This window comes from Wyeomyia smithii, chromosome 3 (genome assembly GCF_029784165.1).
Source record: "Wyeomyia smithii strain HCP4-BCI-WySm-NY-G18 chromosome 3, ASM2978416v1, whole genome shotgun sequence".
Lineage (NCBI taxonomy): Eukaryota > Metazoa > Arthropoda > Insecta > Diptera > Culicidae > Wyeomyia > Wyeomyia smithii.
In genome coordinates, this window is record NC_073696.1 from 22,038,154 (window position 1) to 22,057,419 (window position 19,266).

At 39.3% G+C, this 19,266-nt stretch overlaps 2 protein-coding genes across 5 annotated transcripts in view; one reads left to right on the plus strand and one right to left on the minus strand.

Moving 5' to 3' along the window:
- LOC129731715 (ETV5-related protein Ets96B) overlaps window positions 1-19,266 on the plus strand; it is a 62,300-nt gene that overhangs the window by 8,347 nt on the left and 34,687 nt on the right. The gene's annotated exons all lie outside the window — the stretch shown is intronic.
- On the minus strand, window positions 1,382-5,680 carry LOC129731714 (uncharacterized). Of its 2 annotated transcripts, XM_055691932.1 has the most exons (3): window positions 1,735-5,680; window positions 1,579-1,673; window positions 1,382-1,403 (listed from the first exon to the last, which is right to left on the minus strand). In XM_055691932.1, exon 1 carries the CDS (start codon window positions 5,406-5,408, stop codon window positions 2,013-2,015), a length of 3,396 nt encoding a protein of 1,131 aa, XP_055547907.1. In that variant the 5' UTR covers window positions 5,409-5,680; the 3' UTR covers window positions 1,382-1,403; window positions 1,579-1,673; window positions 1,735-2,012. The 2 variants fall into 2 exon arrangements, with proteins under 2 accessions (XP_055547907.1, XP_055547906.1); XM_055691931.1 differs by lacking the exon at window positions 1,382-1,403 and having other exon boundaries at window positions 1,418-1,673.

Consider the following 19,266-nt stretch of genomic DNA (forward strand, 5'->3'; position numbering starts at 1 on the left):
CGAGTGTTTGGCAACTTTCTACGAGAAAAAACGGCCAAAGAAATGTGGACAGCTCTTAAAAATCCTTTTACAATAAGTCCATTGGAACTAAGAACCTAGCGAGGAAGCAGTTGAATCGGCTGAAGCTATGGGACGGAGATTCCATGAAGGCTCACTTACTAGTGTTGAGGACCTAATCCGGTAACTAAAAACTGCTGGAGCAAAGGTTGAGGAAGTTGACTTGGATATTTCGCTATTCCAGACACTACCGGATACATCGTCGTCAAGCAACGCCTAATCGCGGAAGAGCTGAAAAGATCCGAATGTCACGAGGACTCCGCTGCTGTGAGATGACAAAGTGACGTAAGTGCAACTTTCTCGAATATGAGTTTTTCATGCCAATTTGTTCATTATTCGAAGACCTGTCTTTTGGTATCTTCCTTTTCGTTGTTACTTATTCGTACGTTACATAAAATCAAAAAAACAAAGTGACGTTGGCACACATTCTCATACAAAAGTGACGAAGAATTCTTTCGTTTTTAGGCCGTACTGAAAAACTGATCACTTGGATCTTCGTCACAATGTCATCTCACGGCAGTCAGGGAAGCCAAGCATTTTTCGGTGAGAAAAAGCGCAAGTCGAAAAGAATTCGAATGAAAACTTGCAAAAATCGTTGATAATTTGCCAAACATGTTCCTTTTTTTAGAATAAACGCCATGATTTTCAAAATGGATGATCTCCTGATCATCAGAGCTTCACGAAACTTAGCCTTGATCTACTGAACTGGAAACTCTTACGTCAAGCTTCTTTGTGTCAACTGAATTTGTTCCTATTTCATATTTTTTTCATTATTTTCTAACTGCTAAACTGATTTAGCGAGTAGCGAGTGTTTGAAGATTTTTAATATAAGTTTTACACAAAAGCACTTGGGGCAAACGCCAATTGTCAACAGGCCATGCTATGTTCTAGTGATGTTCAAAATTGATTACAGTTAATATCATGTTGGTATAAGCTTGTCGGTGTTCTAAGAAATTCCCAAAAATTTAGACTGTCATGCTTTGTCATTATTAGATTTCTGTCTTGCTTGCTTATTGACGCTTGGTTTTTTAAACAAGCATTACATATTTTATCTTTCCACCCACAATATGATTGAACAAATTAAAAAGACCTAAGTAAAAATATAATTCACGATTATTAGGATATTATGATAAATTATATGCATTAAAGAACAAAAGATATATTTAATAAAATTGAATTGATTAGCTTTCTTAACTATAGCGAAGCCTAAAAATGTGAAAAATTTAGCAAAATAAAAATAACTTTCTAGCACTGTTGCGAGTGGCAACAGACTGAGGGGGTTTCTTCCGTAATTTTAATATCAAAAACACGTAGTCTTACGATGTCTCGGGGATATTATAATTTTCCTGAAATAAATAGCATATTGTAGTACATTGTTGCCTATTTAAATCTGTTTAACTGTGTATCGTGTATAACCTAAATCTACATAAGTTTTCATTTTATTTCTATCTGATGTTTATTGGTGAAGATTTTAATTTTTAATAAGGTGATCATTAGGCTATTAAGTTTAGTTGTACTCACGTTTAGTCCCTCTTATAATTTTAACCGTATTTTTAGAATCAGATAACAGAGATTCTTCTAGGTTATGTTTAAGGTTGGCTATCTCTATAAGCACTCTATAATAACGATTTTTATATTAAGTATAGATGTAATATAATTTTAAGTAGGAATACTCACTAGGTAAGTTTAATCTAATTAGTTTTAAGTATTTAGATGTTTAATTTCACGCAAGTATTTAGGTAATAGTATTAGTAATAGTAATAGTAAGAACAATATATTTCGTGGTAGAGCTGCAAGCACACGTTATATCGGCTTTTAGATTGTTACTCTCTATTGTCACTTACCCAGCCGATGACAGACCTACCGTCTTGTCAGTCATCCGTCACAAGCGATCGTGTTAAATCGATCTCGCTCGATCAATCGAGGGGCACACTGGATCGTGAGTGCGCGGCCAGCTAGGGATGGCCAACACTCCCCCCGGGTAAACCATTCCTCTGGTAGGTTTGCTCCTCTCCGCATCGAACGTCCAGAACCGCCAGTTTAGTCACGGGTCGATTATAGATGCCACTTCTTGTTTTTACTGTAGCTGATCGGATACGACCGTCTTTGCTAGGGTGTGTAGCAATGACCCTACCTTTCGGCCAACAGTTTCTAGGCAGGTTGGGATCTACGATAACCACCACGTCGTCTAGAGCAATCGGCTTCGAATCGACGTACCATTTTGTCCGTTTGGTAATTTCAGGTAGGTAGTCGGATAACCAGCGCTTCCAGAACTGGTTGGCCAATGCTTGAGATGTACGCCAGTTTTGCTTGAGGAAAACTCCGCTGTCATCCAATAAGGTGAATGGCTTCGTGCCGTCGGAGGAACCCAACAGAAAATGGTTGGGCGTAAGTGCGGGTGACGATTCATTGTCGATTGGCACATACGTAAGCGGTCGAGAGTTAAGCGTCATTTCGACTTCCATGAGCAGGCTTCTCAGTACTTCTTCGGACAGTTTCCGTGAAGGGGAAATGGCAGTCAGGTTTTTCTTCACACTTCGAATTAGGCGCTCCCAACTACCACCCATATGAGCAGCCAGAGGCGGATTGAAATGCCAACTAGTCTCGGCGGTTACGAATTTTTTAATGACCTTGTCGTAATCAACTGTCTCATACAGCTTTTTGAGTTCTCGACTTGCACCAATAAAGTTGGTTCCCCGGTCGCTCCGAATGGTCCTGGGAGTTCCGCGTCGGCTCATAAAGTTTCGCAGCGCGATTATGCACGAATCGGTGCTCAGCGAGTTCACTAACTCAATGTGGATTGCTCGTGTTGTTTGACACACAACGATCATTCCCCACCTCTTCTCCGCTCTTCTTCCGATTACAACTTCCATGGGACCAAAGTAGTCCACCCCAACGTGGGTGAAGGGCAGTGTGTAGGCAGCAAGTCGTTCCTCTGGAAGGTCTGCCATGATTGGAGGTTGGGGGATCGCGGATTCATTTTTACATCGCTGGCAGCTCTTTCTTGCAGCCGTATACTGAACGCGAATGCGAGGAATCACGAATCGTTGACGCAGTTCGTTCACTATGGCTGCGTGGTTCTGATGGTGAAATTTTTCATGATAGTGGGTAATTATCAGGGTGGTCACAGGGTGTTTCGGGAGAATTACTGGGCTCTTAGTTTCTTCGGTGGCATAGTGACAGGCGGATATTCGACTGCGCATCCGCATCACTCCGCGATCGTCAATCCATGGTGACAATTTATAAAGTGGGCTGCTTCTCGGGAGTGTCTTTGTTTGGTCACTGCGATTATTGGTTAGTATGATCATCTCATCGGTGTAACCTTCTTGCTGAGCTAAACGGAACAGAAAACCTTCAGCTGCGTAGAGTTCATCTCTGGACAGTGGCCCTTTTAATTTGGGCTTTTTATTTTGCTTGCGTTTGCAGTTTGCGATAAAGCGCTGGGCGTAAGCTACCGCATTGCGTAGCCCACTCCAGCCCAGAAAGGCTGAGATAACGAGGGTGGTTTTAGGGGAGTAATGATGTGCCATGAAAGAAGGTCGCAGTTCATTGTCTGTATGCGTTGACTTCGAGGAATCCTTGGGCCATTCCTTTTCACTGAGGTAGAGAAATTCTGGGCCTCTAAACCATCTGGATTCTTGGGTCATATTTGGCTCCGTCTCCCACTTGGTGCCGTCATCTGCTACATTCAGTTTGGACGGCACCCAACGCCAATCAGGTGCTTCTGTGAGGTCGAGAATTTCGCTAACTCGACACGCCACAAACGTGCTATAACGACGGTGGTCTGAGTTAATCCAGCTGAGGACATCGCGAGAGTCAGTCCAGTAGGATTTGCAATGATCCTGAGTTGAAAGGGATTGTGTTACTGTTCGTGCTAGTCTAGCTCCTATAAGGGCGGCCTGCAATTCTAGTCGCGGGATGGAGTGATACCTCAAAGGAGCTACCCTGGTTTTTGCGGCAACTAAAGAGCAGCAGACACGGCCTTCGCGTTCAAATCGTAGAAACGAAGCGGCGGCTATTCCATTTTCGCTTGCATCTACGAAAAGATGCAGTTGTACTTCGCAGTCGCTGGGAATCGTCGAAGTACGAAGACACCGTGGGATTCTAACGCTTTCTACCTTAGGCAAGACTAGTAGCCATGTTCTCCATTTCTCGAACAAGGGATTGGGAATTTCTTCATCCCATTGTACGTTTGCACGCCAGACTTCTTGTAAAAGGACTTTCAAATACATGAGAAAGTGTGCGATTAACCCAAGAGGATCAAAAATCGTCATTAGGACCTGGAGCATTTGGCGCTTTGTGGGTCGACGACGGCCAGTGAGCAGATCAGGGTTATAACGATTCCATCCAATTTTGTACACAAATTCGTCCGATGATGTGCACCACCACATTCCTAGCACCTTTTCTGTAGCCATTGGCCCAGCCGACAGGTCCATATTTTTCTCCGACGTATTGCTTTCGTTTAACACGGCTAGCACTTGTTGAGAGTTGCTCACCCAGTTTCTTACCTCAAATCCACCGGCAGAGTGTAGCTGTCTGACTTCTTGCGCCAGGCGAATTGCATGCTCAGGTGTTTCGACACTGAACATCGCATCATCCACGTAGTGTCGCTTCTTAATAACTTCAACGGCCTCTGGAAACTCTTCTATGAATCTATCTGCGTTGATGTTCTTCACGTACTGAGCACTGGCCGGGGAGCAGCTAGCGCCAAACGACATCACATTCATTACGTAGATCTGAGTGTCACCAGCCTCGTCTTTCCAGAAGAATCGTAGACATTGTTGGTCTTCCTCACGCATGCGAATCTGGTGGAACATTTCCTTGATGTCGCCCGTGAGACCTACACGAAATTCGCGGAATTGCAGCAGTATTGCGAATAGAGAGCATAGCTGATCGGGACCTGTAAGCAGCGCTGAATTTAGAGACACTCCAAAAGACTTTGCGGCTCCGTCCCATACAATTCTAATTTTACCCGGTTTATTGGGGTTAAAAACGGGGAATATTGGCAAATACCACACCCTTGGGTAAGGCCTGTTAAGTTCCTTCTCCGACAGTTTGCGCACATACCCTTTAGCCAAGTACTCAGACATTAGCTTCTGCAGAGCATTGCCCAGCTCTGGACTTTTCTGCATTCGCTTCTCGAGGCTCAGGTATCTGCGCAGAGCCATTTCCTTGCTATCTGGTAAGCGGACGCCATCGTAACGCCAAAGTAGGCCGGTCTCATATCGTTCTCCGTTGTACTTAGTCAGTGTTTGAAGGAGTGAGATGGCTCTTTGGTCTTCTGTTGATAGCGGATCTTTATTTAATTTCATGATGCCAAGACTGTCTATGGCAAAATATTCCTTGACCATTTGGTGTACATCTTCGTCAGTTTGATGCCTGCATTCACAGACGTGGAAGGCGTAGTGAACGAAGTTTGATGTATCATTAGTGCCGCATCCTCCACAGATTGTCCATCCCAGTCTAGTTTTGACGGCGATAGGTTGGTCCAGGCTTCCTTCCTTGCTTTTCAGCACTAGGCTCACTCGAGCGTGCTTTAGACCGATAAGAATCCGAGGGCGCACATTTGAATAAGACTCGATAGGCAGATTCAGGCAGTGCGGATATTGTAGGGCTATCTCCTCCATATTAAGAGACTGGAACGGCAGCATCAGCTCTTTTACTGTGCGAACTCCATTGAGTTGAAATTGTTTAGCAGGTGCCTGAATTCCAGCAATTTTCACGTTTACTGTGCGCGAACTCGTCTCGTTTCGTTCGGTACCTCCTGTCCACCGCAAGCAGAGTGGATTGATCGGACCCTCCAGCTCCAGTTGATCAGCTAGCTCTTGATCTATCAGAGTAATGGCTGAACCTTCGTCCAGAAAGGCGTACGTTCGGGTAGATTTCCCATTTCCGTACAGAGTAACCGGAAGATAGCGGAACAGTACAGCGTTTGGAGCCGACTGATGTGTGTTGCACCCATGTACATTGCTGGGTCCGGCCGGTGAAGTGCCAGGGTGCACTGTAGGTGTAGAGTTATTCGATGTATAGTTTTGGGATTTCTTGTCGTTATGGAGCAACTCGTGATGGTAAAAGGTGCAACCAGCTTTTCCACACGGTTTCGTATCGCATTTTCCTTCGTGACGAGAGAGACATCGACGACATAGTGTGAATTCCCTCACGGCGGCCCACCTATCGTCTCGAGAAAACTGAAGGAAGCGCTTGCAGTTCGATACTGACTTACATTTCCCATTGCAAACTGGGCAGTTGTCGTTATTAGTTGGTTTCTTCCAAGAGCTTTCTTTGCTGGATTTCGAAGCATCTTCATTTCCAATAGGGAGTTCGGAGTGCGTGTGTAAGTAGGTGCTGGTCTTTTTTGACGAATTTATAAAAGTTTTTGTTGGGCTATGTTGCTGCAGTTCAGTTGGTATTGTTAAAATACTAGCAGCCTCCGCAAGTGAAAATATCCATTCTCCGAATGTCGCCAGGTTGACCCTTGGAAGAGTTAAGCGATGTCGAGCCCACTCCAGTTTCAATGTCGCAGGCAGTTTGTTCACCAGTTGGTGGAGAAGAGAGACGTTATACATATAATCCTCTAGGCCACATGCATCGACAGTTGCGCAGAAGTTCTGTACTTTAACAGCAAGGTCAACCAACAGCTCTGGCTTATCTTCTTTGATCGTTGGAATTGTGTTTATTTTCACGATCAGGGAGTGAATAATTGCTTCAGGCTGACCGTAGAGCACTCTTAGTGTGTTCATAACATTGGTCACGTTTGTCGGGTGCATTAAGCAACTCTTAACAGCCTCGTACGCCTTTCCTTTAAGGCACCTTTGTAGTCGGATCATATTTTCTTCATTTGAATAACCGCACATTGCGGTCGTACTTTCAAAAGTTGAAACGAAGATCGGCCAGTCCTCAGGATTTCCGGAGAAGAGAGGAAGATCTTTTGATACGGCTTGCCGAGAGGCCAGTTGAATGTGTGAGGGGGGAGAAGTGTTGTGCCATGTAGGTTGTTGGAGCTGTGATGGATGATTGCCGACGCTATTAAACTGCGAAGCGTTGCTTTGATGAGCCACAGACTGGTTCGGTTGATTGTTCCAAACTCCTTGGAGTGCATGCATGGATGTTCCGGCTCTAGTCTGGTAGTCTTTGGCTGGTATGCGATCCGAGCTTCTCTCACCATATAGTGGAGTACTGTTCGGATTCACTAACTGCGGTCCACGCGAGCGTAAATTGTGATACTCCGTTGTGGGGGGGTTGTGGGTGATTTTATTTCTGTGTGCACTATTCATATCACTTCTGCCACCGCCATTGTGATGTTCAGCTGCGGATTTTCCACCGTTGATAGTAGAATGTCCTTTAGGAATGAATGGTTCTGTTGCACCGTCAGCTAGATTCCCGGCAATCACAAAACCGTTGACCTCTTCCACCCAGTTTTGCACTCGTCCGCTGGATTCACTGCGGTTCGAGCAGGTGTGGTTTGACATTTGTTCCAATAATGCGTACTTCTCTTTCAGGTAGTCACGATGTTTTCTGGCTTGCTCTTCCTCAAAAGCACGTTCCTCCTCTAACTTCATCAACTGCAACTTCAATAGTGCATGTAACGATGCGTTGGAAGATGCAGGTTTTTGGTTGGATTGCTGCGCCTTCGCGGAGTGACCTTCCTCGCTAGCAGAGACAACCACCACCTTCGGTATGTTGCTGCGCTGTTGTTTTTGGGGGTTGCGATCTACCGATGATGGTTTGGGGTTAAGCAGTCTTTCTTCAATTGCACTAACCTCGAGGCTGACCAATCCTCTTCGATGACTCGTTGTCGAGTGTTGCTGGGTGTCCTTGGCAGTTTGGCATTTGTGACAAACCCAGCTTTGATTTTCGACTTCCTGAGTGACGCCCACACAAGCAAAGTGGCTCCACATATCGCAATCATCGCATTGGACCATGTCCATAGTGTCAGGATCGTAGCAAAATTGGCACGAACTCCCTTTGTTCATTGCATTTGCAGACTTTTGAACCCTATCATCCACTGTGACCACCTTACCCTCACCATTTTTATCACCACTTGACTGTTGGTCGTTCGCAGACGACCTGCTACCGTACATAATTCGATTCGTTCGCGTAAACGAAAATTATAAAATGTTGCGAGTGGCAACAGACTGAGGGGGTTTCTTCCGTAATTTTAATATCAAAAACACGTAGTCTTACGATGTCTCGGGGATATTATAATTTTCCTGAAATAAATAGCATATTGTAGTACATTGTTGCCTATTTAAATCTGTTTAACTGTGTATCGTGTATAACCTAAATCTACATAAGTTTTCATTTTATTTCTATCTGATGTTTATTGGTGAAGATTTTAATTTTTAATAAGGTGATCATTAGGCTATTAAGTTTAGTTGTACTCACGTTTAGTCCCTCTTATAATTTTAACCGTATTTTTAGAATCAGATAACAGAGATTCTTCTAGGTTATGTTTAAGGTTGGCTATCTCTATAAGCACTCTATAATAACGATTTTTATATTAAGTATAGATGTAATATAATTTTAAGTAGGAATACTCACTAGGTAAGTTTAATCTAATTAGTTTTAAGTATTTAGATGTTTAATTTCACGCAAGTATTTAGGTAATAGTATTAGTAATAGTAATAGTAAGAACAATATATTTCGTGGTAGAGCTGCAAGCACACGTTATATCGGCTTTTAGATTGTTACTCTCTATTGTCACTTACCCAGCCGATGACAGACCTACCGTCTTGTCAGTCATCCGTCACAAGCGATCGTGTTAAATCGATCTCGCTCGATCAATCGAGGGGCACACTGGATCGTGAGTGCGCGGCCAGCTAGGGATGGCCAACAAGCACGTTGTACTCCGATTGGTTACATTTTAATTCTGGTTGTCTACAAACCACTCTTATGAAAAACAAGTTTAAGATACCTAATAAACATTAAAATAATTTACACCTGGTTTGGAATGAGTTTTGCAAATGACCAGAAGCCAGTTTTAGAATATTTTATATTAAGTCCTCGGTTGCCCAAAAAACAGCTAAGTGTCAGAAGGTCGATTTTGACCAAAAATATTTTTTTCGGGATAACACAAGATCTCCACGTTAGAAGTACTTTTAAGACCTTTGAAATCGAAAAAAAAGTTTCGATTTTCCCAATTTCATGTACATACTCCTCCTCCCTTGGTAGATTTTCGACCGTACTATACTTGGATAGAAATTACGCACATTCATAGAAATGCAAATGAAGAAACCTGTAAGTCTGCTGCTTGTGATTTAAACAACGTTGAGTTTGATTTTTAACCGGACTTTTCCGGTTTTTCCGAACATTGAAGCTGAAAAAACTTCGGACCGGACTCTCTGGAATCCAGATCCGATGTCGAACATATCTATTGATATACAGTCAGGTTCTTTTTTACGCGGATTTTTTAAACGAGGTTTTCTTACGTGCATTTTAAAACTAACGCAGTTTTTTTTACGCGGATTTTTGAATTAACGCGTTTTTTAGGCGGATTTTCGAATTGACGCGGTTTTGTTTACGCGATACCGCGCTAATTCAAAAAAAAAATTCACGGGTTTTCAAGTAACGCGAGTTGGGAACTAAAAACTTCTGAGTATTTATTGAGTAAAAGACATAGTCAAAAAAAAAACTCTCCGCCCTACGAATGATCAGAAATAACCGTCAAAGAAGACAATTTTAAATACTGGTCGTAGAGCGTCTCGGGTTTTTTCAAACCTTTGAGGGGTTATATACCTTTTTGGTCGAGAAAAATGAGGGAAGTTTGAATTTATTTTTAAGTGCATAGCACCATTTTCATTGCATCAAAGTGGTATTTTCTAAAAGTATATTTTATCAACAGCAGAAAAATACGTTTGATTTTGAGATATACCTATTATTTTTGGAGTAATGACCGTTTCCCCGAAACACTTTTTTTTGCAGAGGCTTGCGGTGATCCTGATAGAGACTCAGCGGGTCAACCGAAATCAATAAACTTATATTATTTCATTAGTTTAGAAGTGTGCCGTGTCCTTGACGATCGCTTTTATGAGTATTGTTTTCAGTGAAAACGGGAACGTTTTTCCCAAAAATGCTCGTTTTGAGCGCTAAAAATTGCATTAAAAATTTTTTTGCGGGAAAATGTAACTGTATGCTTTAAAAAGCGATCGTTCAAGGACCGGCGAATTTAATTACGAAAATTAAAAAAAAAGATGAAGGAAATCGTTTCAGTAGTTTTCCCGCAATCAGGATCACGGCAAAATCATTTTTCGGAAAACACTTTTCCGAGATAATCGCGTGTAAAGTTTCAAGTTTAGCTTATGCGGCCGTGGCGAGGCGCGCTGCAAATCGCTCTAACTTTCTTCCTATTGCTCAGATATTTATGAAAACTTGTGAAAATGTTCTCAAGATGTTGTATTTGAAGATAATGCAATAAATTTTTGACGTAGAACTACGTTTTACTTTAGCATACCACACAGGGATGCAAACTAAAAAACTGGGACGAAATTTGTCCCTTTTCAAATGCTTATAGATCGGTTGGTTTTCAACCGATTTTTTTCATTCTTGCAGCAATCGATTGAAAAATTATACACGCATCTGCCCAAGTGCAGAAAAATGTTGTTTGAATCTACGAACTATTGCACTATTGAAAATTGTCAAGCGTTGTTGAAATAAAAATAACGTCCTCTGATTGGTCGCTTGCTTGCTGTGTGTGTATGATGTGTGTATGATATGCTGTGATGTGTGTATGTGTGTATGATATGGTATGATGTGTGTATGGTATGATGATATGGTTTGATGTGTGTGTGTATGATGTGATATGATGTGTGTGTTTGTGTGTCTGTATGATATGGTATGATGTGTATGTGTCTGTATAATATGGTATGATGTGTGTGTGTCTATGATATGGTATGATTTGTGTGTGTGTGCTGTGTATGGTTTTTAACTCGGCACGTTCTGATAACTGCTGAATCCGGTTCACGAAATTCACAACCCTTCATTAGTAGACATTATAACTCATTACCCAAGTAAAAATATTGGTTTTATCAAAGTTTTATAGCGCTCAATACAGCCAAAAAAGCGCTATGAAACTTTGATTAAACCAGTTGTGTTGCTAGGGTAATGAAACACTCAATTCATTTGTTAATAGTGTACGTAGTTCTACGTCATTTATGCGGTCGTGTCTTGGATACAACCTCCGACTTTTTTTCGGTTTTTTGAAAACTAAAAAGGTATATAACCCCTTGGTGGTGGTTTACTTTCGCGGATTTTGAATAAACGCAGTTTCTTACGCGGATTTTTGAATTATCGCGGTCTTTTATGCGGATTTTTGAATTAACGCGGTTTTTACACGTTTTTTTACGAGGTACGTATCCCCGCGTAAAAAATGAAGGGGGGCGCTAAAATAAGTTTTCGCCTGCAGCTCAAATCAGTCTTCGTCCGCCCCTGTCTACAGCTACGTGTGCGATTGGAGAGCTCCGTAGCCGCAAGGTGTGGGTTCAAATCTTAGTACAAGCAGGCCATTTGGTTGTCAGTGGACTTTGGCATGGGTTTATTCTCAGGCTCCCCCTTCCTTCAACCTGAATTCTTCAGTGTTGACTCTCCTCGTAACAAAAATAAGACTCTATTATAATAAAATGGGTGGCAAAGCTAATGTTGCAGAGCCTCGTTTCAAGTATAGTAGAGGTAAACCGTCAGGTCCTGGTTCTTTAGAACAGGCCTGTCCAACCTTAATGACGCGCGAGCCAAATTTCACGATTCACAACAGCAGTCGGGCCAAATTTTGGTAAACTTTCAAATTTCAGCTGATTTTAAGATTTTGTTTGATGATGCTTTGATGTTGATATAAAAGCAGTCCGTTTGAAATTTAATAACCATGGGTGATATCAGTTGAAGCTTACCATAATAAAAGTAAACTTACAAGCCACAACTATAACAAATAAGAAAAACAAACAATGACTTTTTGTAATTTTTCCTTTGGTAAAACAGGATTTATAACAATGAATATATATCAGGTTTTAAAATAACATGAGTTTGACGAGTTGATGAGAAACTTAAAACTATTGATTATTTCTTCAGAACATGTGCCATATTGATATCAAAATCTGAAACCGAAATCTGAAATGAGTTTAAACTCTCGTCTGATACTGATGAACGACGATTATTTTTTACTGTTTGAATTCTTTTGAATTCGTTCTTCATTTTTGAAATGTCAAAACGGATTGATAGATTCTTTCAACACACTAAAAATAGGATGGCATTACTCGTGTAATTAAAAAATTATGCAAAGGTGTTTTTTATCACAACAAATTCCAATCCGAATACATGAACACATGGGCCAGATGTAAAACGTGTTTCAAAACTTAACGCGGGCCACGAGAAATGAAGCAGAGGGCAGGATGCGGCCCGCGGGCCGTACGTTGGACAGCCCTGCTTAGAAGAATCAACTGCCGCAAATTGAAGTGTTCAAACGATTTTGTTTTCCATGTATTTAAACAAATTGTTTTTTTTTTTTTAGGGGGGATTTGTTAGTAGCTTAAGTATTTATGATAAATATTAGTAAATAATGAGTATGTGTGTCCAATCACAAATGGTGACTTCTCAACACTGTTAGAAATTTGTAATTTTAATTGTAAGGATTTGTTTGCTTTCGCAATTAGGACTTATCATTCGTAGGGATTTAAACCTACTTGTCAGGAAAGGGGAAGTAAACTTACAACTAACTTAATTGCTAACTTATTGGCTATAAAGAGAGCTTATCGTAGCAATTGAGGGATGCAACGATTTTTGTCGAAAATTGTTAATAATTTTATTTGACATAGCTTCTAATGGTTCAACACCAGTAAGTCTATGTAATTCGAGTGTACCAAACCAAGGAGGACACTTCAAAATCATTTTCAGAATTTTATTCTGAATCCTTTGGAGCGTTTTCTTCCTTGTTGAACAGCAACTTGACCAGATCGGTACAGCATAAAGCATTGCTGGTCTAAAAATTTGTTTGTAAATCAAAAGTTTGTTCTTTAAACAAAGTTTAGAATTCCTGTTAATGAGAGGATATAAACATCTCGTATATTTGATGCACTTGGCTTGTATACTCTCAATGTGCTCTTTGAAAATAAGTTTTTTATCATAAATTAGTCCCAAGTACTTAACCTTGTCGGACCAACTTAAAATAACCCCATTCATCTTGACGACGTGATTATTGTTTGGCTTGAGGAAAGAAGCCCTAGGCTTATGCGGAAAAATTATCATTTGAGTTTTAGAAGCATTGGGAGAGATTTTCCACTTTTGCAAGTAGGAAGAAAAAATATCTAAACTTTTCTGCAATTGACTGCATATGACACGAAGACTTTTTCCTTTTACGGAAATGCTTGTGTCATCGCAGAACAATGACTTTGTGCATCCTGGAGGCAAATCAGGAAGATCTGAAGTGAATATGTTGTACAGGGGACGGACCCGAGACTGAACCTTGAGGTACACCTGCTCTGACAGGAAATCTATCAGATTTTGAATTCTGATAGACAACCTGCAGAGTTCGATCAGTAAGATATTTTTTTAAAATTTTGATTAGGAAAATTGGAAAATTAAAAGTTTGCAATTTCGCAATCAAACCTTTATGCCAAACACTGTCACTGTCACTGAATGCTTTTTCTATGTCTAAAAGAGCAGCTCCAGTGGAATAACCTTCAGATTTGTTAGCTCGTATCATATTAGTAACTCTGAGCAATTGATGAGTTGTGGAATGCCCATGGCGAAATCCAAACTGTTCATTTGCAAAAATTGAATTTTCGTTGATGTGTGACATCATTCTGTCAAGAATAATTCTCTCAAACAGTTTACTTATTGAAGAAAGCAAACTGATTGGTCGATAACTTGAAACTTCAGCTGGGTTCTTATCCGGTTTTAAAATGGGAGTAATTTTTGCATTTTTCCATAATTTGGGAAAATATGCAATTTTGAAGCAGCAATTGAAAATTTTCACTAAAAATTCCATTGTGCTCTCAGGGAGATGTTTGATTAGTATATTAAAGATTCCATCGTCACCAGGTGCTTTCATATTTTTGAAATTTTTAATAATTGATTCAATCTCATTCAAGTTAGTTTCAATTATTTCTGCAGGTAAAAAATTCTGGGAAGAAATTAAATCAAATTGACGTGTCACTTCATTTTCAATTGGACTCACAAAATTCAAATTTGAGTTATGAACACTCTCAAACTGCTGAGCAAGTCTTTGAGCCTTTTGTTCATTGGATACAAGAAAACGTTCACCATCTTTTAAAACTGGAATAGGCTTTGAAGGTTTCTTAAGAATCTTCGACAGCTTCCAAAATGGTTTTGAATATGGTTTCAATTTTTCAACTTTAGTCTCAAAATTTTGATTTCTCAGAAGAGTAAATCTATGCTTAATCTCTTTCTGTTAATCTTTATAAATAGTTTTAAAAACAGGGTCACGAGAACGTTGATATTGACGTCTGCGGACATTTTTCAAACGAATTAGAAGTTGAAGATTTTCGTCAATTATTGATGAATCAAATTTCACTTGAGCCTTTGGAACAGAATAATTCCTGGCATCAACAATTGCACATTTTAATGCTTCCAAAGCGGAATCAATATTCACTTCATTTTGCAAATCAAGCTCATTATTGAAATTTCTCTCAATATGAGTTTTGTATCTTTCCCAATTAGTCTGTTATAATTAAAAACAGAGCTCATAGGGTTTAAAACTGATTCATGTGATAAAGAAAAAGTTATTGGAAGATGGTCAGAATCAAAGTCAGCATGTGTGATCAAATCACTACATACATGACTTTGATCTGTTAGCACCAAATCAATTGTTGAAGGGTTTCTTACAGAAGAAAAGCATGTAGGACTATTCGGAGACAAAATAGAATAGTATCCTGAAGAACAATCATTGAATAAAATTTTGCCATTGGAAGTACTTTGAGAATTATTCCATGAACGATGTTTAGCGTTAAAATCGCCGATTATGAAAAATTTCGAACGATTTCTGGTGAGTTTTTGTGAATCACCTTTAAAATAATTTTTGAGCTCGCGTGTGCATTGAAATGGTAAATATTCTGCGGCAATAAATAAAATCCCAAGTTCAGTTTGAACTTCAATTCCCAAAGTTTCAATAACTTTCGTCTCAAGATGGGGAAGAGCACGATGTTTGATTCGGCGATGAATAACAATTGCAACTCCACCGCCGGAACCCTGAATCCTATCATATCTATGAACCACGTAATTGGGATCATATTTTAATTTTATGTTAGGTTTCAAAAATGTTTCAGTAATAATTGCAATATGCACATTATTTACTGTTAAAAAATTAAAAAGCTCATTCTCATTGGCCTTCAATGAGCGAGCATTCCAATTGATTATTTTAATTGTTTTATTTAAAATCATTGCTAAATTTTAAATTAGAAACAATTTTAATAGTAAAATTTGTGCCTATTTGAATGGCTTCAAACATTGATTTTGCCTGCAACATGGCGTTCATAAGATCGAACATTGCCTGTTGCAAAAAAGAAAGTTTACCTGCCGTAATAGGCCCCAGGCAGTTGACATTAGAAAAAATATTTTCGGTAGCAATATTAGCTGGAGCGATAGGTGTACAATTATTTTCTAGCGTGTTTTGCTTACCCATATTAACGGTCATTTCCGAACTACCAACACTAGGCGGTATAATGTTCGAACTACCTGTAACCTGTGCATAAGTTAAACGGGTATGCAAAGGAGTAGGTAAACTATGCGTCACTGGTACGCTTGGAGAATTTTGTTTTGAAGTTAGTTTTAATTGTGAAATTGAATTTTGTTAACCTTGCCTTGCCTTAACAATTGCTAAACGGACTGGGCATTGATAAAAATTTGACATATGGTTGCCGTTACAATTCGCACAGCGAAAATTTTTACTCTCTTTCACAGGACATGTGTCCTTTTTGTGAGAAGAGTCTCCACAATTTAGACATTTTTGGTCCATGTTACAGAATTTGGAACCATGGCCATAACGTTGGCAAGTACGGCATTGGGTAATATGCTTTTCACCTCCGCCATACTTCCTATAAATTTCCCACTTTACACGCACATTATGCAAAGCATGTGCTTTTTCAAAAAATTTTAAGTTGTTAACCTCATTGCGGTTAAAATGAATTAAATAATTAACAAGGGAAATTCCGGTTCTCTGACTGTTTTCGCCTCGTGATTTTTGTTTCATTAGAATTACTTGGGTAGGGGCTATGCCAAGTAATTCTGTTAAAGTAAGTTTGATCTCATCAACGGTTTGATCGTTGGTGAGACCTTTCAAGACAACCTTGAACGGCTTGGCGTTCTTGGTGTCATATGTAAAAAATTTGTACATCTTGTCAGTTAAATACTGAACAAGACGATCACGACACTTTACTGAGTCGGCTAATAAGCGGCATTCACCTCTACGGCCAATTTGATAGGTAACTTTAACGTCAGAAACAAACGTTGAAAGTTCCTTTTTGAATATATTAAATTCAGAAGAAATAGTTACCACAATAGGTGGAACTTTCTCCTTTTTTAAAGATTTTATATTTTGTATAGTTTCATTATTAATAACTTCCATTTCACCAGCTTTTTGCTCAGGCAAAATATCAAAAGGATTGTCACTACAGACACTCGAAGTGTCAGAAAGAGATGCCTCTCTTTTCCTCCCCGCAGCGATGCGAGGTTTCTTCTTTCGTCCAGCCATTTCAGGTGATACGAAAAAAGTTAAAACAAATGTTAAATTCAAAAGTAGGTAGTCTTGAGAAAGACTGATGGGAAATAACTTTCAGGTAGTCTTTAAAAGACACACTGACAAAACACAAACTTTGAAGCTATAGGCAGTCCACAAGCAACCGAAAAAACGTCTGATCTGTAGGACAGTTCAAGACGTACTGATAACAAATTGTTAATTTTTACATCCACTGGTGTTAATAACGTATTTTTTTCTTAAATGGCGCTTGGTACGGTCTGCTCAAACGCCTACCATTTATCAAACATACTCTTAATTCGCAAGAATATCTCTTTGTTAAAATTTAAGGGTAGTTTTGATAACTGGAACTCGAACTAAAGAGAGAGAACGAATTGTTCATCTATTAAATAAAAATAAGTTGGTGTCTGTATAACGGCGTTTCACTCCAAATAGATTCAACGGATTTGAATGATTCTTCTTGTGTTTGTTTTGTCTTGATCTTCGACGAGTTAATAAGCCATAAGAATAACATTAATCAACTGATAAAGTTTAAAAAAAAATTGAAATACACTTTCGCCTTCTCCCGCCTTTTACTCCAAAAACAACGTCATTAGATTACTATGATTGTAGGCTATGACCGGTAGACAAGTTGTTGTAGCGTCGTCATTGAGGCGTCGTTGTTGAATAAACAAGCGCCTTTTAATGATTCACATATAAAGTGATATTCGTTTTCGCTGCCTACTACACCTTTTCTATGCAAAAGCGCTATAGCGCGGCAGCAGCAAACTCGACATGCATGTGAATTCTCTCAACGTGGCTTTGATTTTATTCAAGGGCATATACTTGATAATGTAAATTAAATTTCTGGCTTATTTGAGCAAAGTTGCATATAATCGTTTTATTTATTTGATAAATGAAAAGAAAGAACGTGAATAACACTACATGTGCGATGATTCAATTTACCATTGCTCGGATCTAATCAATCTGTTCAATTTTTTCTAAAATGCACACTGACTCAATGATCTAACATTTGCTCATGCTGCCATGATTCTGTTAGCTGGTAAAAGAAACGTGTAGTTTTTGCTTCTCAAAAAACATTGATCTCTGTTCATGTTTCGTTAAATAGGCACTTTTGCATTCCTACAAATCTCTGGATTTACAATTAATTGTTGAATGTTGAATTGAAAACTATAATGATGCGAAGTGTCAATTGCACTGTGCTTAGGCAGCAGATCTGCCTCAAAAAGCAAATGAAATATTAATGTCATTAAAGCTAAAATTTCGAAGCACCGTGTACCTACCAATTTACCATTTAATTTCAAACGTCTGTATGTACCTTCGCGCTCCGCAGTTGGGTGATATTCGATAATGCCCAAAGCCCTGATAACTGGTGGCATTGAACCTAAAACATGCATATTCTCGCATAAACAGCTTTATGTCACATGGTCACGTGAAAAACAATTGGTATCATGTATGTTTAAAAAAAAAAAGATACCCAAGAAAAAGTTGGCCATTAGGTTTAGCGAGAATTTTTGTTCAGGACAAAACCATATTGTCACTATGCCATGGCAATAACGAAAATCAACTGGAAAAGGTATAAAACGTTGAAAACCAACCCTTGATATTTCCCGCCCTTCTGGGATTCTGTGAGTTTTAGTGAGTAACGATTTTTTGTTGACTTTGATCGGAAAAATTCGAAACAAGTTTTCATCACCGGGGCGTACTTTAACGATAGCCTTCATTCTTTTAATATTTTATGGAATAGTTCCATGTGATTTTCGTATTGGTTTCTGTTGATGCCACTTAAATTCAACGTCGGTTTCTGTTAATTTGTGCTGTGACTGTTTTTCAAGAAAGAAGAAGACACTGTCGGTAAGTGATAAACATAATAGATTAAAAATAATAATGTGTTTTTGCAAGAATTCAGAGGAGTATTCATACTGGTTTCAGTTGGTTTCGAATGATTTTCTTCCACATGTAGTGGGAATGCTTCCTAACGAAGATGCCGCTAAGGGTATTTTATAAAAGGAATGTTCCCTAATCTACATGATCAAACTGATTCTTGCATTTCTTCCAGTTGACTTTGACAAATTTCTGCTGTGGTCGAAGTGTTTTTTGTTCAGATGAAGTTGTTGTAAGTGGAATGTTCAAATACTTAACATGCCGTTGAATTAAAATTAAATTCGTTGTTTTTGTTCTAGTTTTTAAGACACGAGTAGTAGCAGGTCAATAAAAGTGCCAGGCTCCGCAACACTGAAGATAGAATATTGAAAAGTCAGGAAATATACGAGTCCCGAAGGGAAGTTGATCGGTTAAGAACAAGACGAGCTCGGAATGCACGACGTTCGACACCCCATATATCTCAAAATCGTCAGTTACACACTTAGTTTCCATAGTCTTTAAACGAGTTTCGAACAAAAGAAAAATAAAGTATAATAACTTAAACACTCAATTGAGAGAAAAATGCTAATCAAATATTTTCAAATACTACTACTTTATAGATTCAAGGTCAAATTTACCACCGAACAGAT

Excerpts from the sequence above, each read along its gene's own strand:
- LOC129731714 (XM_055691932.1), bottom strand. The coding sequence starts at position 5,408 with ATGGTCAAGGAATATTTTGCCATAGACAGTCTTGGCATCATGAAATTA.